The 21,673-nt window shown below is 42.5% G+C and overlaps 2 protein-coding genes across 4 annotated transcripts in view; one reads left to right on the top strand and one right to left on the bottom strand.

Annotated features, from left to right (window-relative positions):
- Window positions 1-17,300, top strand: part of SIM2 (SIM bHLH transcription factor 2) — a 59,537-nt gene extending 42,237 nt beyond the window's left edge. For both annotated transcript variants that reach the window (XM_056510577.1, XM_056510502.1), the window contains 4 exons: window positions 3,080-3,227; window positions 4,311-4,479; window positions 5,685-6,093; window positions 13,174-17,300. In XM_056510577.1, the coding sequence (XP_056366552.1) occupies window positions 3,080-3,227; window positions 4,311-4,479; window positions 5,685-6,093; window positions 13,174-13,892 (1,445 nt within the window). In that variant the 3' untranslated portion in view covers window positions 13,893-17,300. The remainder of the gene's footprint in view (window positions 1-3,079; window positions 3,228-4,310; window positions 4,480-5,684; window positions 6,094-13,173) is intronic.
- HLCS (holocarboxylase synthetase) overlaps window positions 7,912-21,673 on the bottom strand; it is a 124,683-nt gene continuing 110,921 nt past the window's right edge. The window contains exon 11 of one of the 2 annotated variants that reach the window (XM_056510448.1): window positions 7,912-8,460. In XM_056510448.1, coding sequence (XP_056366423.1) covers window positions 8,448-8,460 — 13 coding nt within the window. In that variant the 3' untranslated portion in view covers window positions 7,912-8,447. Of the gene's footprint in view, window positions 8,461-17,512; window positions 21,398-21,673 lie in introns of those variants that run through there. The other variant, XM_056510386.1, reaches the window with a different exon arrangement.

Genomic DNA, 21,673 nt, shown 5'->3' with positions numbered 1-21,673 from the left:
GCCAAACCCTTCTCCTGCTCCCTGGAAGTAAATCCCCACGGATTTACAGGGCTGTTTTACAGAAAAGCACAGTCCCACCATCTCTGCAGCACTCAAACCTTCTGGCAGAGCAGCACCAGATTTTAAGTGGTCCAAAAAGAAAAAAAAAACCAAAGCAGGGTCTGCTGGGCACTGTGCCTTGCCCAGGGGCTGGACCCATGACACACCAGGATCTGGAACCAAGAAATCCATTTCTTGGAGTGGAATCCTTCAGGGCAGGCTGGGAACTCCCAGCCACACGCCCAGATCCTGGTGGAGCCTTTTCAAGCAATCCTGTGGGACAGCCCAGAGCCTTCTCCAGCCCTGGAACACCCAGCTCCAGAGGGCACATCCAAGGGCCAGGGCTAAAGCCACAGAATCCTCCCCTGGGGCTGCAGCAGAGGCCACCAAGAAGTCTGAGCCTGCACAGACTGCCTGGGGTGGATTTGCCTCCCTCCCATTCCTGAGGTTTCCTTTTCAGCATCAAGCAGGGCAGCTGAGCACTGAGCCAGATGGAAGCTGACCTCACTCCCTGTCTCAGCTGCTGTCCCTCAGCCAAGGTCAGACTTTCCCCAGACTGCTAAAAAAGCAGGAGACACTGAATCCTCCCCCATCCCTGGAGAAATACTGGTTAATCCATATAATTAAGAAGGAAAGCTGAGCACTGTAGCTCTCAGTGGTTTTCACATCTTTTCAAACACTGTCTTAACAGCAGGGCTAAAAGAGGGATTTAAAAAAAATCAGTGAGAGATGAGGAAAGCCAAAACTAGTCCCAAAGCACACGGAAGAACTTTGTTATAGTTAGTGATCCATGACAGAATTAATTTCTCTTTTGGAAGACTGAGTGTAGCAAAGCATTCTGAGCTCAAGGAAAACGTGCTCATTAAACCAGCACAAAGAACTAGTTCTGAAAAGCCCAGACCACGTTCCAAAAATTACCTGTTACATGGCCTGTGCTAAAATGTAAAGATCATTTCCTGGAATGGGACCATTTGGATTTTAGAATGAATCACAGAATTATAAAATCACAGAATGGTTTGGGTTGGAAGGGATCTTGAAAATCATCCCATGGGCAGGGACATCTTCCTCTATCCCAGGTTGTCCAAGCTTTGTCCATCCTGGTCTTGGACACTGCCAGGGATGGGGCAGCACAACTACAGAGCACCATCCACAATTACAGAATGCTAAGAAATAGTAAAACTCTGGCATAGAGACAATTATTAATATTTTTAGAACAGAATCTTTGAGCAGCCACTCCATGACTTTCAACTCACAGTGATAAATTGTACTTAAAACCCACAAATTTCTTTATATTTTCTGTGTGCTTACATATTTACACACACACTGCTCGTGATTTTTTAAACTGTGTGAACATCTGCCCACCTTCATCCTATAAAGAATTCCATGTGGAAATGGAGGAGTGGAAGGAAAACCAGCAAGAATGAGGCAGAAAGCTGCTATCTAAGAGAGATTTGAAACCCCAAATAGCGGTGGCTTGGTGCCATGGAGGGTGGGTTTTGGAATGTCCTGCAAGATCATGGAATCATGGAATATCCTGAGCTGGGAGGGATCCACAGGGACCATCCAGTCCCACCCTTGTCCCTGCCCAGACCCCCCAACAATCCCAGCCTGGGCAGTGCTGTCCAAGCTCTCCTGGAGCTGATTTTCCTTGGGAGATAAACTGGAACTGAAGGAAAGTTTAAATATGTTGGGATGTGCAATGATAGGAGAGGAAGCAGCCCAGAGATGTGGCTCACATGCTCCAGATTTTGGGGAGACCTCCCTGAGTCTTCCAGTACCACAAGGAAATGGAGGAAAAGGAGGGAGAGGGACTTTTATATGGGCAAAAAAGTGACAGGACAAGGGGAATGGTTTTAACTGACAGAGAGCAGGTTCAGATTCCATTTCTTAATCATATTTATGCAAAGGGATTTCTGCCATTGCCCACTTTTTTGGAACACAATTTGTGCAGTGAGCTCAGTCCATGATTTCCTAATTTACAATAAATAACTGTATTGGAGAGTAAGAAGATGGAGTTTCCCAGAGGAATGATCCAAGGCCACACAAGAGAAGAACCAGCTTCAAAGGCTGGGCATTATCTTCTAGTGAATCCTGAGATAAAGGCCTGGCACTGAACCAGGAATATTTGTGGCTGGATTAAATATTGAGAGATGCTGCACAACTCCTGTTCCAGCACAACCTCCTGCCAAAACATCCTTGTTCACAGAGGATCCAAAATAGCTCAGGGAGGATTACATGGCTGGTGAATTTATCAGATATCTGATTCCCCTCTCTGTCCTTGTCTTTGTTTGGGTGTTTCACCACACAGAGTTTTTTAATTTTACCCTTTTAAATCAACCTTCACGATTACAGAGGAAAATAAAGGTCACAGAACAAAAAACATTGCAAAATACATGATAATCTGTCAAGCTATGAGAGAAGTGCTTCCAAATAATCTGGAAAATATCTCAACATCACAGAATCCTCAGGGTTGGAAAAGACCTTCAGGATAATGCAGTCCTCACCCCAAACCCTGTCCCCAAGTGCCACATCCAGACTCCTCCTGAGCACTCCCAGAGACTCCAAACCCCCCTGGGCAGCTCATTCCAGGGAAATTTCCTTTTCCAATCTCCAATCTGCCCCTCCCCTGGTACAATTTGAGGCCATTTCCTCTCCTTCTTTCAAAAGAATTGTATCCAGTTCAAAATACTTTTGCTGCCTTGAGCTTTTCTTTTGCAGTTAGAAATTTTAAAGCAGTGTTTGTGATTAATGCGACCACAGGTGAACCAGAAATTTAAGACAAAATTTTATATAAATAATTATGTAGTGTTATGGATCTATAGAAGGGGGAAGGATAGATACTTTTGCAGGGGGTTATTAAAAGTTTTTTGGGAGGAAGAGGAAGGTTGGACTCAATAACCCCAAAGGTTTTTTCCAACCTTGTTAATTCCGTGATCCCCTGCGGGCAAAAAGCGCTTGGCTCGCAAATAAACCTCACCAGTGGTCATGAATCCAAAAAACGTGAATATTTTTTGAAATTTCCATTTTCTTGTGTCCACAGTGCTGGTGAAAGGCCAAGTGACCACCAAGTACTACAGGCTGCTGTCCAAGCAGGGAGGCTGGGTGTGGGTGCAGAGCTACGCCACCATCGTGCACAACAGCCGTTCGTCACGGCCTCACTGCATAGTGAGTGTCAATTATGTCCTTACGTAAGTCCAAATCCTTTGTACCATTACCTGCTATCACTAATTGGGTCGTTAATGGTGGAACCTGCCAAGTTTTCTTTGCTTGTGTCCCTCTGGTGTCGCTCTGTGCTCGCGTGATTCTCTGTTCGTGTGGTTCTTCAGCTGAGAGAAAATGTTATTTTATTCATTGTTATCATTAGTGTCTAAGTCTTCATCTTGTCCAGGGAAGGGTCTGGAAAACATTTCCTGAGGGAGCTGGGAAGGGGCTCAGGCTGGAGAAAAGGAGGCTCAGGGGGACCTTGTGGCTCTGCACAACTCCCTGACAGGAGGGGCAGGGAGGGGGGGTCGGGCTCTGCTGCCGTGTCCCAAAGGAAAGGATGAGAGGAAATTGGCCCAGTTTTCTCAGAACAGGTTTGGATTGGAGATTAGAATATTTTTTTCCTTTGAAAGAGTGGTCAGGCCTTGGAATGAGCTCCCCAGGGAGGTCTGCAGTCACCATCTCTGGAATTATTCAGCAGTCTGGATGTGGCCCTTGGGGACAAGGTTTGGGGTGATGCTGGTGCTGCTGGTGATGCTGGGACTGGATGAGCTTGAAGATCTCTTCCAAAGTTGGGTATTCTGTGATTTTTTGATCAAAACCAACCCTTGCAGCTTGTGTGGCTAATTACAAACACACACTGCTAACAGAGGAGGAACATTGCTCCTTTTCCTTTCCTCAGGGCTGACTGTGAGAACCAGGGCAGAGACCAATTCCTGACTGAGCAGGACACAGATTAATTCATCTCTGTGATCAATAATCAGAAATCAATAATCTTTCCATGATTCCAAAGCACAGGGAGCCAGGGATGGCTGAGGGAAGGTGATACAGCTCAGGCTCAGAGAGAGAGAATTCACCCAAAGGTGTTTATGTGATTCCAGTGGAATTTTTTCATAGACTTGCACGGGAATGAGGTCATCCCATGAGATTCTCTGCCTCCTGACACCCCCAGACTCAGTGTAAACCTTGGAAGAGTGAAAATTCAAGCCTTGTGAACACTAACATGCATTTTTACAGAAGTTAGCTTGGATTTCCCTGTGTTTTTAATTTTCTGGGCTGTTCTTTTGCAGAGATATTGAGTACAAGGAACTTCAGTTGTCACTGGACCAGGTTACCATTTCCAAGTCACAGTTTTCATGCAGAAACTCAGTACCTACCTCGCAGGAAACAAGGAAAATAGTAAAACCCAAAAGTAATAAAATGAAGGCAAAACTCAGAACAACACCTTACCCACCACAGGTAAATTTTCCAGCAATATTTAATTCCCAGTTGTTCTCACAGAGTGTTTGGGACAGTGTGGAGACAATCCAGGACTGAATTTACTATAAAACAAACTATAGGACTGTTTACCCCAGGAAATCCCTCATAAAGAAGGATAAAATTAGATCCTTTTTCCCTTGGGGTAGAAAGTACAGGTAGCACCAACCAGCTCTGGCAAGTGATGTAAAATCTTTGGGATATGGAGTGTGTGAAGTACTTTAACCACGGTGTCCTTTCTTGGCAAAAAGAAGAAAATCTTGGAATTGTGCTGTGAAAATTTCTGCTGGTGTAGAGTGTGTGTCATTTACTGTTGGTGTGTGGAGTTCTTGATGTCAGGAGGAATTTCCCCATGGAAAGGGAGCTCAGGATTGGAACTGCCCAGGGAGGTTTGCAGTGCCCATCCCTGCAGGTGGCACCTGGAGGTGGCACTCAGAGCTCTGGGTGGGGACAAGGTGGGGATGGGCACAGCTGGGACTGCATGGGCTGGGAGGGCTTTTCCAGCCTTAATCCTGTGATTCTGTAAAATGGAACTGCCAAAATTATCAAATCAAAGCAATTTTTTTTGTTCCCATGTGGTGCCTGTCTGACATGTTCTGTACTTTCCTGTTGGAGTTCAGAATGCAAGAAATTCTCAGAACGTTGGGCCTGTAAATCAAAGCCTGGAAAAGAACTCAGGATTTGAACTGAGGCCTTGGGAAAAGCTTCTAAGCTAGAAGTAATGTTGTAGGTTTAAAGTTTAAAGTAGAGACATGTTAAGTAGAAAAAAGTTTAGTTATAAAATTTAAGATATAGAAAGAATAAAGTAGAAATAAAGGTGACAAGCCTTAAGAATAGATCTATGTGTTAGAACAGATTGGCTGAGAAGGTCACACTGTAATTAGACAGAAATTCTTGGTATTGGATTAGAAACATAAATATCCTTATTGGCAGTGTTTTGTTGGTTATTAAATCTTTAAAAGATCTTGTAGCCATAAGTCTTGTGACTTCTGGTCATGCTCTGAACACCTGTAACAAGAACTCTCACTTTCTGTAGAAGATAAGAAAATAAACTGCAATTTGTATGCAGCTAGAAGTCCCATCTCTCTGCCTCGGTTGGAATAAGAAAGAATCCCTGTGGGAGCAAAAAGCTTCCTATGGAAGTTCCTCCTTTAACCCTTGCCCTGCTCTTTTCCCCCTGTCCCCAGCAGTACAGCTCGTTCCAGGCAGACAAACTGGAGTGCAGCCAGGTGGGGAGCTGGCGCTCCAGCCCCGCCGCCAGCGCCGCCGCCCTGCAGGAGCAGAGCTTCCATTCAGAGAGCAGCGAGCTGCTGTACGCCCCTCCCTACAGCCTGCCCTTCTCCTACCACTATGGACACTTCCCTGTGGATTCCCACGTCTTCAGTGGCAAGAAGCAAATGCTGCCTGCAAAATTCGGGCAGGCCCAAGGGGCGCCCTGCGAGGTGGCGCGGCTCTTCCTGGGCGCGCTGCAGACCAACGGCGAGTGCCAGTGGCACTATGCCAACTCGCTGGTGCCCAGCAGCCAGTCACCCTCCAAAAACCTTCCTGAGCAGCCAGTCAACATCATCAGGCACAACCTTGCCCAGGGTTATGAAGGTGGGTGTTGCTCTGAGCCCAGAGGAAACGCTCAGCCGAGCGCTGGATGGGAAGGATTTGCGTTCGCGGTTTGAAAATTGGTTTTGATGCCTTGGAGAACAAGATCAAGAGAATTAGAGTATTAATTAAAGGCCTTCAACAGATCCATCTTGGGCAGTCAGGAGCCTCCCAGAGGCTACACCCAGGATGGATGATGGTCATGAGTTTTTCACACAATTCAAAGTTTGGTCCATTGACATATCGGGGGTTAATCCTCCAATTACAGCTTCAGGTAATGAAGTTATTTATCCCCAGTTTGCTCCCTCCAAATTCACTTTTTTATATATATATATATATTTTTTTTTTGTTTTATATATATATATTTTTTTATATTTTTAGGGCCTGAGGCTGTAGGGTGTCCTTGGATCTCAGGCCCAGAGGGATTGTTTGGTCTGACCAAAATGTGAAGACAGTCACTCACACTCTATATGGAGATTGCACTAAGGCAGTACAGGATTGGAAAAATATAAAAGCTAAAATCCTAAGGCATCAGTTTAGGAAACACAGAAAATCAGAGGCAGTGTAGCGTAGCAATCACTACATTTTTGGTATTCCCATGTTCCTTCTTCCCATTTCCATCAGCACTACATTTGGAATATTATCAAAGCTTCAGGTGAAAAAATGCACTCACCAGAATCAATTTTAGAGCAGCACAGTGACAGCTCCTCCTTTAATACTGGCACACTTTCCCCTCATGTTTTGCATACTCAGAGTTATTTAAGTGGAATTTCTCAGGTAAGTCATGGCTGAAGTCAGATTGAAACTTCCCCTCCACAATAATTTTTGATAATTTTAACACAGCAATTAAAACAAGCACCATCTATTCCCATAAAAATTGAAAGTTCTCCTTTCTCAGCATGAATGGCTTTACCTTACAGAATAATAATTCTGCTTTACTTGATAATTATTCTGAATTTGACAATGTCTCCCATCACCTGTGTTATTTCACTGTGCAGATGGTCAGGGATAGAAATTCTTTGAAGAAAGGCAATGACTTCTCTGAGATGGAAACCTGTAAAAAATAACCTTGAAAAATTACAATACAACCAAATATAAAGTTGCTCAAAATAATCAAAGAATCACAGAATAATTAGGGCTGGAAGGGACTTCTGGGGATCATCCTGTCCAACTCATTTATCTCCCCTGTGTTCAACCAGAACTGGGTTTATTGCAGAGCTTTTGGCAGAGATTTCTCTCTCATTTTTAAACACTCCTGATCTCACAGCTGCCCCAACTCAAAAATGAAACTGAATCAAGTTGTGATGGGCGAGGAACAATGTTAATCAGTTAAAACAACAAAAAGATTTTGATTAACCAAACTCTGGCAATTCAGGCTATTTTGGGATGGTGTCAAGTATCTTTAACTCAATTAATAGCATTAATTATTCCCCTGGCCCAGCTTCCCCTTCAAGTCAAACACAACTCTGAATTTAACTTCTTTCTTGGAAGTTCTGCTGAGATTTCAGGCTGCTGCTGATTTTAACAACACTCTTGGTTGGCCTGGATTTCCCCCCTCTTCCCTGCTTTACTTTCAGTAGCTGTGAGAATTATACAAAAAACCTGTCACAAAAATATGCAAAAAATAGAAAACCCCACCACATCTGAGTTTATTCAGTCTTATGAAATCCAGGAGTTCTTCTGTGATTTAAGGTGTATCTGAAAGTGTCAGAGAACATCAACAAGTGCAAAACTCAGATCAGCTGCTCCAGAACTCCCAGGAAACCCTTCATTAAACTCCTTTAAACAGCTTATTTATTCCAGTTTATTGCTTTCCAATCCAGAGCCAACCCTTGGGTCCCACCCACATCTCTCTGCATACATCATTTTTATTAATTAAAAATCACTGATGAGGGCTGAGGTCAGATGAAAACCCTCCTTTCTTGGAATGGAGGAAGCAGTAGTGGAAATTTAAAATTTAAAAATTTAGGTAGTCTCCAAGTAGGCTCTTAAGTACCAGAATCAAGTATTTATTCACTTCTGGGTGTAGATATCCAAGATTCAAAGGGAAAATTAAAATATAAATATATTAAAATATAAAGATATCCAAAGCTGAGCTTGCTGCATCAGACAGAAAATGGAATCAGACATCAAATGTCTTTCCCATAGAGAAAAAAATAATTTCTGCCTGGGGTTTTGTCCTTCACAGGATGGTTTGACCTCACCCATGATGGACCTCACCTCACTGACAGCAGCATTTTATTTCACTTCTCTGTGGTTAGGTTGAAAATGAGCAAGAGTGAAGCTCTTCTCACAGCCTGGAGCAGGTCAAATGCTTTTCCTCAGCTTGTGCTCCTCTAATTTGCTGCTTCCTTTGGTTACTCCTGTGGACTGTGGGGGAAAAGGAGGAGTTTTAGACCAAAAATAGGGAATGGTTTTGTCCTTTCTAAAGATAGTGTGGAGGGAAAAAAAGAAAAATAGAAAAAAAAATCAACCAACCAAATTTAAAAAAAAAGCACACCAAAACCTCCTCCAAAAATCTCCATCTTTTGAGGACAAGGATAAAGACTGAAATAAATCCTGCCTATCCCCAGGAAATCTGCAGGAATAGGATAAAAAAAACCCAAATCACAATAAAACCCTGCAAGAAACTGCTGCTGTTTTTCAATCTCATTCTACATCAACATTCCCTCATCAGGAGGAAAACGGAGCTGCAATTCCAGTGGTTCTTTTTCCTGGTTGTGCTTCTACTGAAGGTTTTGCTGCTTGAAATGGGAAATGTGGGTTCTCTTTTGAGCATTTTGATGCATTTTAATGGATATTTATGATGGATATTTATGATGGATATTTATGATGGATATTTATGATGGATATTTATTGGGGATTTGATGGAAGTTGGCTCGCTACAATTAATTCTTCAAAAGCACTTTGAGTTGTATTATTTAGGAGGAAAAAAATATGGTCAAACTCAAGCCTGGTCAGAGATCATGGCAAAAGGAGAACAGAGCTTCCCCTACAGACAGGATTTCCACCCAATTTTTGTTTCCTTCTCAAGCAGCCTCAACTCTGTTGCACTTGTGAATTCTGAACCTTTGGAAGCGACTCTTCTTTTTTGCATCTGATCTGCCTTTAGGTTGTGGAGTGCTGCTATTTTCCAGTGGCTCACTGGAGAACTGACAGCCAGGGAGCTTCAAAGCAGGGAGGATCTGCTTAGCATCACCATCTTCGATCCAAAGGCAAAGCCAAATCTGACATCTGGCAGCCGGCTTGGATGCGAGGGATATTCCACATCACACCCATGGCAGCAGCTGCCAGAAACACCGTGGGCCAAAGACATTCTTCTCCATGGAAAATTGCTCCTTTTGGAGAGATCAGAGATTGGAGGATGATCGTGCCAAGCCATCAAAGCTCTGAAGAAGCACGTAGCAGATACAACTGCCTGCAAATCAGATGTTTCTGCTTCAGGATCTGGTTTTGAAGCTTCTTCCACTTTTTCCCAGCTGGCCCAGTCATCAAAAAGAAAAAAATCATTTCAGTGAAGGCAACTGTATTCTTAGTCAGAAGTTTCCTTTCTACCTTTGAAATTGCTGCTGTGGGCACCACAGGACCTGCTGGTCACTCAGTGGTGCTGAGTGAATTACCTGTGTGAAGCTTTGTGCCACCAGTCATGCCAAAACACAGGAAATGAGGAACCAGACTGAGAAAATCTGTGGAAAAACTCCCTAAGTTTAGCCAATGCCTACTGGGAGAAAAAAAATGACATTTTGCAAAGGGAATTCCCCTGGAGACAAAGAGATCTGGGAGATGATTTTGTTTCACCTTAGTTTTTGGAGGGAGAATGATAGAGAACGTTCAGCCCATGGCCTGGGTGATTTGAAATTAGGGTTCAGACCAGGACAAGTACAGAGTGAGAAAAATCTAAAAAATATCTTTTCATGGGCAGGGATTATATGAAGACCTGTTCTCTTTTGTTTGATAAAAAGGAGGGAGAGGGACTTTTTATAGGAGCAGAAAGTGACAGGACAAGGGAAAATGGTTTTAAATTGCCACGGGGCAGGGTCAGATTAGACACTGGGAAGAAATATTTTGCTCAGAGGGTGGGGAGGCCCTGGCACAGGTGAAGCTGTGGCTGCCCCTGGATCCCTGGCAGTGCCCAAGGCCAGGTTGGACACTGGGGCTGGAGCAGCCTGGGACAGTGGGAGGTGTCACCATGGCAGGGGTGGCTCTGGATGAGCTTCAAGGTCTCTTCCACCCCAAACTTTCTGTGATTCTGTGATTTACAACCTCAACACAGCAGGATTGGAGATTAAAAAATTAAAGGTGACAAGGCAGAGGCCAATTGGTGGCTGTGATGCCTCAGTTTCTTCCAAGTTCTCTTGGGCTCTAAAAATGGAAAAGGACAATATTTTGTTCAGAGACTAAAGAAGAGCCATAAAGTGAAAATATTTCAAACTGCAGGAGGACAAATCCATCCTTCTTATGGACACCTTAAACCCAGAACACCTGATCATTAACCCCTATTATTTATATGTCAGTAGCTCTCAGCATTTTTATTTATTTCCCAATAAAACCACCAAATGTGGAGTTAAAATCAGAGCACTGTACTCCATCAGTAAGAACCCTCGTTGGATTTGTGATCTGCAAGAGCAATTTTTCACCAGCTGGTGAGAACTCAGCTTCCTTCAGCTTCTACTTCTTGTGACAAAATATTTACATAGAAATGGGAAAGAATAACTTGAAAGGTTGTTGTTTCTGGGAGGGTGAGGAAGAAATTGGAACCAGATTCCTGTTTAGATTCTGGTGTTAATTACGTAGAGCAACTCCCTCTGAAATTAATGGAGCTCTGCTTATATAAAAAAAAAAGTACAATTGAGCTATTTCTGCTTCCTCTGCTATGCATGAAGGCTTTGCCAGTCTATTACAGCACAGGGAATATTTAATTGTTAATGGGCACGGTTACATCAGCAACCAATAGAGGGGAACTCCAAAACTTTTAAGATGTTGAATAAAATTGTTAGAAAAACAGAAAATCCATTTTAGAAAAGGCACTTAAGTGTCCAGGGCTTCCAATGAACCTCACACAAAACAAGTGTTTGGGTCTAACTTGAGAAATTTGCTCAATGTGTCATTTTTGCTTTAACATAAAACTCTCAAATGTGCCTTGGAGGAGCTGTTTAACTCACAAACTGTTCATAGGAGAGTGCAAAAAAATTATTACTCATATGGTCCAGGAGAAAACCAGGGGCCTTTTTTCTCACCATTTGTCGATAGGAATTTACAGAAAGGAAAAGCTTCAGAAGTCAAGCAGAAAATGGTAAAAATAACTCCAATTGCTTCAAGAGTTCACTTGCCATGCAGAAACTGAGGAGAAAAGTGAGACTGCCCAATACATTTCAGAGGAAAAGCCTGAATAGACATCCTAGGCTCATAATCTTGAAAAATCTGGCTTCTGATTCTCTAAAAATGCCCAATTTTTTCTCCCCCATTCAATGCTGTAACCTGCATTTTTATCATTATCTACCTTTATTACATGGGAATATCTAAAAAGCAGAGATCCAGCATTGTTGAAGAGGTGTTTATGTTGCTTTTCAAGAAATGTTTTTAATATCTGATGTCAGCTTTTCAAAGAGAAAAAGCAAAGCCTTTAACATGACCCACTCTGGGTATCACAGAGAGATTTCATTAATTAGATAATGACATGTCACCTTCTAATTCCTCATCTAGATATGAAATCTACCCTGAATAAATACCATGAATTACAGAATCAACAGAATTCTGTAGAATGAAAAGACCTTTGAGGTCAATGAGTCCAACCTCTGAGCTGGATGTTCTCCTTGGAAATGTCCAATGCAATTCCACGATGACAGGAAGAATAAATTCAGTTGATTTCTGGTTATTACTAAATGATTAAAATAATTCCACTATTTTAATCATGGAATCATTGATAGCTAGCAATATTATCCAGCTTTCAATAAATCCTTTGATAAATCTCTGAAAAGAGCTTACTTAAGGGGAAGGTTTTTGATTCCAGGTTGTAGTTGCAAACATTTCTTTGGTTTAATTCCCCTGATTTAACTATGAGGATATCACCAGTGAGTTGTATTTACTCCAACGGCTCCTTGTCACTAATTAATGTTGTATTTGATTCCAGGTTGTACTTGATACCATTTCTTAGGTTTAATTCCCCTGATTTAACTATGATGATAACACCAGTGAGTTGTAATTACTCCAAAGGTTCATTCAATGTTGTGTTTGATTCTAGATTGTAGTCACTACAATTTCTTTGGTTTAATTCCCCTGATTTAACTATAATGATATCACCAGTGAGTTGCAATCACTCCAAAGGCTCCTTGTCAGTAATTAATGTTGTATTTGATTCCAGGTTGTACTTGATACCATTTCTTAGGTTTAATTCCCCTGATTTAACTATGATGATAACACCAGTGAGTTGTAGTTACTCCAAAGCTCGTTGTCAGTAATTAATGTTGTATTTTGATTTCAGGTTGTACTTGATACCATTTCTCTGATTTAATTCCCTGATTTAACCATGATGATAACACCAGTGAGTTGTAATTACTCCAAAGCTTCATTTAGTGCTATATTTGATTTCAGGTTGTACTTGATACCATTTCTCTGATTTAATTCCCCTGATTTAACCATGATGATAACATCAGTGAGTTGTAGTTACTCCAAAGGCTCCTTGTCAGTAATTAATGTTGTATTTGATTTCAGGTTGTAGTTACTACCATTTCTTTGGTTTAATTCCCCTGATTTAACTATGATGATATCACCAGTGAGTTGTAATTACTCCAAAGGCTCGTTGCCACTAATTAATGTTGTATTTGATTCCAGGTTGTAGTTACTACCATTTCTTAGGTTTAATTCCCCTGATTTAACCATGATGATATCACCAGTGAGTTGCAATCACTCCAAAGGCTCATTGTCAGTAATTAATGTTGTATTTTGATTTCAGGTTGTACTTGATACCATTTCTTAGGTTTAATTCCCCTGATTTAACCATGATGATAACACCAGTGAGTTGTAATTACTCCAAAGGCTCCTTGTCAGTAATTAATGTTGTATTTGTTCTCTTTTCCCTGGCAGTGCCACTGCCCAGCAGGAGGTACAGCCAGGACGCTCTGCCCGAGGCCTTCCCCAGCTGCACGGCGCCCGTGCCGGGCAGGTACAAGGAGGAGTTTTACGACTCTGGCATCATGAAACACAGCAAAGCCGAGCCCAGGCTGCAGCCCCCAGCCCACCTCATCAAAGAGGAGCACAAGCTGCCTTTCCACAGAGACCTGCAGGAAAAGATGAGCGCCAGGGCTCAAGACGAGGGCTCGTTCCCCGGCGCGCTGCTGCCCAAACCCGAGTGCTGCCAGGCCAAGGCCGTGGGACAGCTGGGCCACCTGCTGCCCGTGCCCTCGGCCTACGAGCAGGGCAGGAGGATTTGTGTCAAAGAGCCCAAACTGGGGCACGCCGGCCACCAGCCGGGCAGCCTGCAGCAGCTGGAGGGCGAGAGGATGGGCGCCAAGCTGGAGCAGGGGGCGGAGGGCGAGCGGCTGATGGAGGTGAGGCCTGCGGGCCAGGTGCCCCTGGTGCTGCTCAATTACCACCACGTGCTGGCCAAGCACGGGGCCTTCCCCGGCTCCCCCTGCACGGCCCCGGGACACGCGGCCGAGAGTTATCCCTACGGCCCCGAGGAGCTCAACGCCTTCGTCTACAAGAACCAAAGCCCCTCCTCGGCCTCCTCCCCGGAAAGCCACAAGGAATCCGCGCTGCCCCATTACATTGGGACTTCCGTCATCATCGCCAACGGCAGGTGACGGCAGCACGGGAGGGGTTTTGTGTCTTAATGAAGAAGCCAAACTGGAATCATTTGCAGGATAAAAAAAAAAGGAGAAAAAAGCGTGAGGAAACACGGTGACATTTACTGAGCAAAGCTGAGGGACAAAGTGAGGAGTCCCAGTGGCCAGGAAAATCCCCTCCATCCCCTGCCGTGCTTCAAAAAGCTCTGGTGCCCAGTTCCAGATCTTATTTTGGTTATTTTATAGTGTGCAGCAAAAGGAAACGAGAGGTGTTATATGCAGAGGTTTATATGAAGAACTTTTTTTTTTTTTTTTCCTTGACCCCTCCTTAAAATAAACTCAAGATTTTTTTTTTTTTAATCATTATCATAAAATATGCATTCTAGTTTAGGGTTTTTTGACAAATTGTGTGAAATCTCGCATCAGCTCTCCACCCAACCCCCCTGACAAATGGACTTTGGTGAGAGAGTGGTGATTTTGAGCAACCACAACACAGCTGTCCCACCCAAAAAAAAAAAAAAAAAAAAAAAAGCTTATTTATTAATTACCGAAAAGTTTTAAAACTAAATAAATCAACCTTAAATTTGATTTATTTAACAGAGATTTCAGTGTTCTGAGATTGTTGCCACCACCATTTATCTTGACAAGGGACAATATGACAAATTAATAAGTACAAAGATAGGTATTACAGGGTTACAGGTCTTGTCATGGTAAATTGGGACAAATTATGGAGCAGGAACTAATTCCCCACAAATAAGAAAAGGAAACTCCTAAATCCTGTGTTTCCCTGAGTATTCTGGGAGAAGTCTGTGCAGATTTTCAACCCAGCCAGTCACAAATACATATTAATAACAGCACCAGAAATGTTTTCTTTATAGTCAAGAGAATAATGAACATTTATGCCTTATTTCGAACTTACCAGTAGAACTATGAGCTTTGAAATGTCCAGCTCTTAACACACTGAACTTCCTCCAGCATAAATCCTGTTGTCAGCACAAAGGTAGGGCTGGAGTTCCCTGATTTGAGCACTTCACAAATCCCAAACAGCACATTTGAAACACTCACTTTCAGCCCAGGCAGCCAGGAATAGATTTTTCACCCCCTTTATTTTTAATTCTTTGGAGAGGATGGATCTGTGTGACAACACTCAGCCCAGGGTGGTTTTCAGCCACTTCCCCAAACATTGTGAGAGAATAAAACAACAAAAGGTTCCCTAAACAATAAATGTGGTTCTAGATCCTACTCAGCTCCATTTCTTACCCCAATCCAAGCTTAATTCAGAATTTTCCAAACTTTCTCCCATCAGACTCCAAAGAGAACTTCACTGAAAAACCTTGAGCATCCTGGGATAGTGGAAGGTTCCCTGCCCATGGTTGGAACTGGATGAGCTTTAAGGTTCCTTCCTACCCAAACCATTCCATGATTCTTTGAAGAAAAATTCTTACCTGGTTTGTGTAATATGGAAATTGTTCATGGATTGCACCTTGTCACAAAAATCCCAATGCAATACTCAGTCCTAAAAATTCCACGTTCTCCATCTTTTCTATGCAGCAATAATTCATCCCAGAATGATCCGGGTTGGGAGGGACCTTGAAGCTCATCCAGTTCCAAGCCCCTGAAATAGGCAGGGAAATTTCCAGTGGAATACAGTAATAAAGTTATTTCCTTCTGTGTATGAATATTGATTCCTGTGAGTACACAAAAATACTTTTAAGAGCAAAGGCTTGAAAACAATTTTCAGGGTTTTTTTCACTTCTTCCTATTAAAGGTTAACAGAGAAATCTTTATTGATGTTGAATAACTTGAACTGAACACTCTCAGCTGTTGTTTTCAATTGCATGGAAAATCCATTTTGTGCTAAACAAAACAAACAAACAAAAAAGCCAAATCAGTGATGACAAAAAAAACCCAAATCAGAACCAAAGCAGCAGAGTGACTCCCTCAGCAGCCTCGGTGTGTTCAATGCTGGAGGAGCTGGCAAGCCCCCAGAAAAGCTGTAAATGTGGATTACAATCATGCTGACCCCAGAAATCAAAGCCAGGAGACACCAGTGGCTTTTCCAGTGGTTCAGAGCCCTCCCAGCCCCAGCTCCTCATAAACGACCCCAAACTCCTGAAAAGATAATTATGCCAAGACTCTTGGGTTAATTTAGTTCAATTAAATTAAACCCATGCCCTACAAAGGAGCCCCTGGCATGGTTGGCATCATTAAAAAGAAACCTGATGCCCAACCCCTCCTGCTGCACTTTCTCCCTCATTAGAGGCACTGCTGCATTTTGGTGTTCCTGGAAGTCCTGCTTGCTATAAAAACACAAAAATTAGGTTTTGCTTGAAAAAAAAAATAACAAAAACCCACCATTGATATTTTTCAGCTTGATATTTTTCAGCTCAATATTTTTCCACCTTGTTATTCCCTTTTCCAGGCTTTATTCCAGAGCAGAGGAGGTGTTCCATCATCCTCCCCCAGGTGTTTTAGGGGAGGTGATGCCCAGGCACAGGAAATTTCCCTGCCAGGCAATAAGGAAACAATTATGAATTCACAGCTGATAATGCAGGGGAAGGTGCAGAAAAGATGGCAAAAGCAAATGTGGGAAGGATATTTTTTTTTCCTGCAATATTTAAACAGTAATTCCATGTTCCCATCTGGGAGTAAATTACATTGGGAGAAAAATAGGATTTTTGGGCAGTTAAATTACAGATGTTCTCAGCACAATCATAGTACAGAACAGGGCACTGCCATCACAGTGGCAGTGGTTTAATACTGAAAAATGGTTTTAATAATGAAAAAAAACAATGATGGCACTGAAGGGGAATGTGAATTGAAAAGTTTTATGAAAAATAACCTCATTTCTCTTTAGCATTTGGGCCACACCTTTGTCATGAGACATTATAAGGTTTTAACTCTAAGGGGAGTTCAGAACTGGCAAGAAAATAATGGAAAATGAAAGAAAGAAAGAGGGAATGTTTTACCAAAATCATAGAAAATTTAAAGATCTCATTCCACCTCCTGCCAGTCAGGGAATCTTCCCCCAGACCAAGGTGAAGCTGGAAAAGTGAATCCCACATTGAGGTCTCCAAGCTTTGGAACAGTGCAATGGAAATAAAATAAGGTGATAAAGGCACAGATTTGTCCCCAGGTCTCTGTGCTCTGTAATTTAAAAATTTAATTTAAGGAAATTCAGCACAATAGGTGCAAAATTGGGGAATTCATTACTGGAAGTGCCAGTGAAAGGGAAGCCTGCCAGAATTTCTCCAGGAATCACAAGACAGGACATTAATTTTTTTTTTTTCCAGTATTTCAGTCACACTTCAAAAAGGCCACAGAGGAAATGTTGTTATTCCATTTTACCCCTGGAGGTTAGATTTTGCTTTTTTTTTTTTTTTTTTTTTTTTTTAATATGATGCAGATAAAAGCTATTTGGCAAGTGTAGGTGAAGAAGCACGCAACCCAACCAACCTATTCATGCTCAGAATTATATATGTATTCCCTAAAAATGTAAAGCATTTTTGCTTATTTATTATGTAAAACAAAACTGTTAAAATGTTAATAAAATCCTGTAGCCAAAGGAAAACTGAGTGGAATTTATCTTTTTTTTTTTTTTTTTAATACAAAACAAAGTATTTCACAAAAAACAATGGTGCATATTTGAAAATTTATTTCAACTCTGACATGTTCTATAATTGACAATTAATGTACTATAAAACACACAGAGATTTTTTAAAATTTATTGTATTTTTGCCATGTTGCATTTTAAATGAAGACACTTGGAAAATGCAAATAACACAGAATCACTAATGAGACACTCAACACTTGACAATTCTTCCCTGCAGTTCTCTTTTCTCCATCATTTTTTGACCTCTGCTCTTTCCTGGGCCCAGATTTAATTTCTTTGGTGTCTGATCAAGGCAGTGCATCCCCACCATCACTTAGACATGCAAATGTTTTTATCAAACCAGTTACCCCCCAGGAACCAGCACAAATTTTTCCCATGACAAATATTTTGATTATAGAGAGCTCCAAAGGAGTTGCAAAAAGTAAAAAAAAAGTAAAAAAAGCTGATGCAGCTGAATCAAGAGAAAGCAAAGAAACGAATTTTTGCACAGTGAAGCAGCAGCACAAAGAATTAAATGCTTTAATATTATTTCCAGGTAATAGCCCTTGATTTGTTGAATATATTTAAAAAAAAAAAAAAGAAAAAAAAAAGCTCTGAAGTCTTATAAAAGCTTTACTAGAAGCAGGATGTGCTGCCTGGACTCTGAAATGTAAAGTACATTATTACTTTTTCAAACCTTTGGAAGCAGCTTTGTTGCTGACTGGGCACGACCCACCCTGGACTCACACACGTGCCAACACACCCAGACGTTTTCCTATCAATAAACAACCCCCACAAATGTTTTCACCATGAGAAATGTTCTACCAGAGCCCAGCAGGGAAAAAAAAATAAAAAAAAATAAAAAAAAATGAAGTCACAGAAATACGGACATGGTAATAAATGAGATTTTTGAAAGCACTTCATCAAGAAAATAGTTTAAGATATGAGCTCAGCCTCACAATGGAAGAGGTGTTTTACTAATCCAGACAGCTGAATGAAATGGAAGATTTTCAGTGCATTATTCCTGGGCCTGGAGCTGGCTGCATCTCTCCATCCCCACACCCAGGGACACCCCACACCACATCTGTCTGTCACACACATGGAGAACAAGAAAAAACAGGATTCTCCTGCAAAAACCTTGTGGCTTTTTGGGTGGAGCAAGAGTCAGACTCTTGTGCTTCCCATCCACCTGACAGAGAGTCAGGGGCTTCTCCAAGGACTCATCCACAAGGATTTCATCCAGCTGCCCCTTGTCCCATGGGAATTCTCCTTGTCTTTGGTTCTTCTGAAGGGAAAGCAACAAATCCTCCATCCACATCCAGGCTGGGAGGCTGGGACACCACAAGAGGCCACTGAAAAAGGCCAAGTGGCTCCCACAGCTCCCCCTGTGCTCTGGCACATCCAGGTTTGGGGAGCTCTCCCTTGGGGCAAGGAAATTCCACTCCAAGTTTCTTCCCAATGCCAAAATTTTGGGAATAATCTGAGAACTCCAAGAGAGAATAGAACCAGCTCATCATTAAGGCAGCTACTAAAGGACCAACACCAATCAGGAAATGTTGCAGCATTTTGCTGTTAAAAAATCCCTCTGCTGCTGCTCAGCCACAGGAGCTTCACAAACCCATTCTGCCCGTCCAAAATTCCCATGTTTTGCCTTTTTCCCATCTTTTTTTGTCCCCAGTGAAGGGAGAAGGAAGTTTTAATGAAGCCACTCAAGCCCCAGCCTGAGGCATGACCTGGCTGCTCATAAACAAAACCCAAAAGATGCTTCCTACAGGCAAATCCTAAAGCTGAGACAGTTTTAACTAAAAATTCTGGGTTAAGGTGAAGTTTTATAAAACTCTGTGGCTGGAAAAGCAGCTCCAGAGCTCTGCTCTCCTGCAGCAGCAACAGTTTGCTCATGAAGGAAAAGGCAGCAAATAAATGAGGATGCAGCAGGAAGAATGTGCACACCCATTTCTTATAGATCTATATAAAAATCCGTGGTTTCTTCCTTAGATTGAAGCTTTATTAAGCCAGACTCGAGTTTCAGTTGATTACAACATGCATTAATACTGAATTCTGATATCAAAGGTAGCTGCCAAAGGTTCTCAGCCCAAAGCAGTTTTGAAAGCATCTGGTGGGGAAAAGCTAAATTTGGTGTATCATGTTAATAATGGTAATTAATAGCTGTTAATTAAGTGTTAATAACTGTGTGTGCAGTTCTAGGAGATGCTGGTGTGCAGCCTCATGTGATTTGGATATTGGGAGGAAAAAAATCCCAGCAGGGTTTGGACAATCAGGACAAATCTTCTGTGAGATGGAGCATAAAATCCTAAATTTAACATGGACAATTTAATTTCTACCCTTGCTGCCAAACCACCTAAACCCTAATATGTGAGGACTGGTTAAAATCACCATCACAGACAAGTTTCCTTGTTTTAAGACTTCTTGGCTCTGGAGCTGAAACAATCTAAAATGTTTGGATTGCTTATGAAGTGAACTTTAACCTAAAAAACCCATTTCTGGCTAGCAGATAGTAGTTTTCTTTCTGGAAACCAATCTGGCTCATCCACCATGAAAGAAAAAAAGAAATGAAGGTGGCCACATCACACCTGGGACAATCCTGGTTGGCACAGACCTGTTTGGGGAGCTGTGGTGGCCAAGCCTCCCTGGGAGAAAACCCCACCAAGCTCCCCTGTGGCTGCTCCAGGAGAATTCCCAGCTGTCCCCCCACCTGGAAATGTGCAGGCAGCCCCAAAAATGAGCTGCTTTCAGCTCAGCAGGTGTTAAAGCTCTTGATTTTAGTGCTTAGCAGCAAAACCAGGCACTGACTTGGGAAAGGGGGTGACAACAGAGCTGTGGAAGAGAATTTGGGCATAGGGGAACAATGATTTCTCTTTTTCACTGGAGTAGTTGTTTGCAGTGGGGAATTTGATTTATTCACTTAATTTCATTGAGATAATTATATAATTACCTCTAAATTAATGAGATGTTCCATCCCCTGAGATGGGATTCTACAATAACCTGTGTGTGACACTGCTCCAGTGGGGTTTTCTTCCAGGGGCTGGAACCCCTTGGGAAACCATGATTTCAAGGACAGATGAGATTATTTACTCAGATCCAACTGACTGAGGACAGCAGAGTGCAAATCACTTGAATAACCAAGCCCTAAGTGCTGATGGAATACTCTCCCAAAAACTCAAGGCAGCCATTAAGAGTTGCAGACCTGAGATCAAAGCCCAAGTTGGTAAATTATTGTAGAGGTCTACACAGAGAAGAACCAAATCAGCAAGGATCTTCACTCAGACCTGCAATTAAGCACAGTGGTGATCCCAGCAATTCAGGAATATGTGATGTTCCAGCTGGTTTTAGTGCAGACAACACAGAAAAACAGAATTTAGTTTAAAAAAATAAAATAAAAAAGTAAATAATGTCCTGCACTGTGCTAAATCACACAGAAACAAAACAAACAAAACAAAAAAAGGAAATATTGAGCCACTTCAGTCTCTCCAAGGGTGTAAATGAAGAGAAAGCTCTGTTCATCACAAATACTCCTTTGCAATCAGACTCCTTGAAAAGAACAGATCCTTACAAAGAATGGCAACATAGGTGTGTTTAAAAGTTAATGAAAGAAGAAAGGCCTTCAGCTGGGAGGTCAGCACCTCTTCTCAGCTGCTGAAAGAAGTTCCCCAGGGCAAACACAAAGCAGAGAATCAGAAGGAAAAAACCAAACTTTCAGCTCCCCTTCCCACTCGGGCGGGTGAGGTGGCAGTGGCAGGGCTGTCAGTGCTTGGGGACGATGAGGTTCCTCAGCATGTCGAAGGAGTTGCCGTCGGGGTGCACAGACTCCACGCCCTGGCCCTGCTGGTGCACCTGCAGGAACCCGCAGTCGTCGATTCCCACCACCCAGGCCAGGGGCCCGTCCTCGCCGCGCAGCCGCACCTGCTTCCCGCTGCGGGGAGAGTCTGTCAGCCCGGGCATGGGCAGCAAACCCACCCCTCAGCACTGCAGCCTGGGCCTTTCCCAGTCCTGTACTGCGTTAGTGTAAACTCCATATAGTTATTAAACAGCCCCTCCAGGCTGGAAATCCAAGGACTCCTGTCTTAAGTTGCAGGATGTGCCCAAAAGTTTGTGTTCTATCACTGTTAAAGCAGGTGGGGCAGTGACCCTGATCTCTGTGGGAGATATCTCCTGTTAATGGGCCATCTTTAACCCAGCTGGGGCAATC

Source organism: Oenanthe melanoleuca, chromosome 1 (genome assembly GCF_029582105.1).
Source record: "Oenanthe melanoleuca isolate GR-GAL-2019-014 chromosome 1, OMel1.0, whole genome shotgun sequence".
Classification (NCBI taxonomy): domain Eukaryota; kingdom Metazoa; phylum Chordata; class Aves; order Passeriformes; family Muscicapidae; genus Oenanthe; species Oenanthe melanoleuca.
The sequence above is the reverse complement of the archived record's forward strand: the minus strand, read 5'-3'. Positions and strand labels throughout refer to the sequence as shown.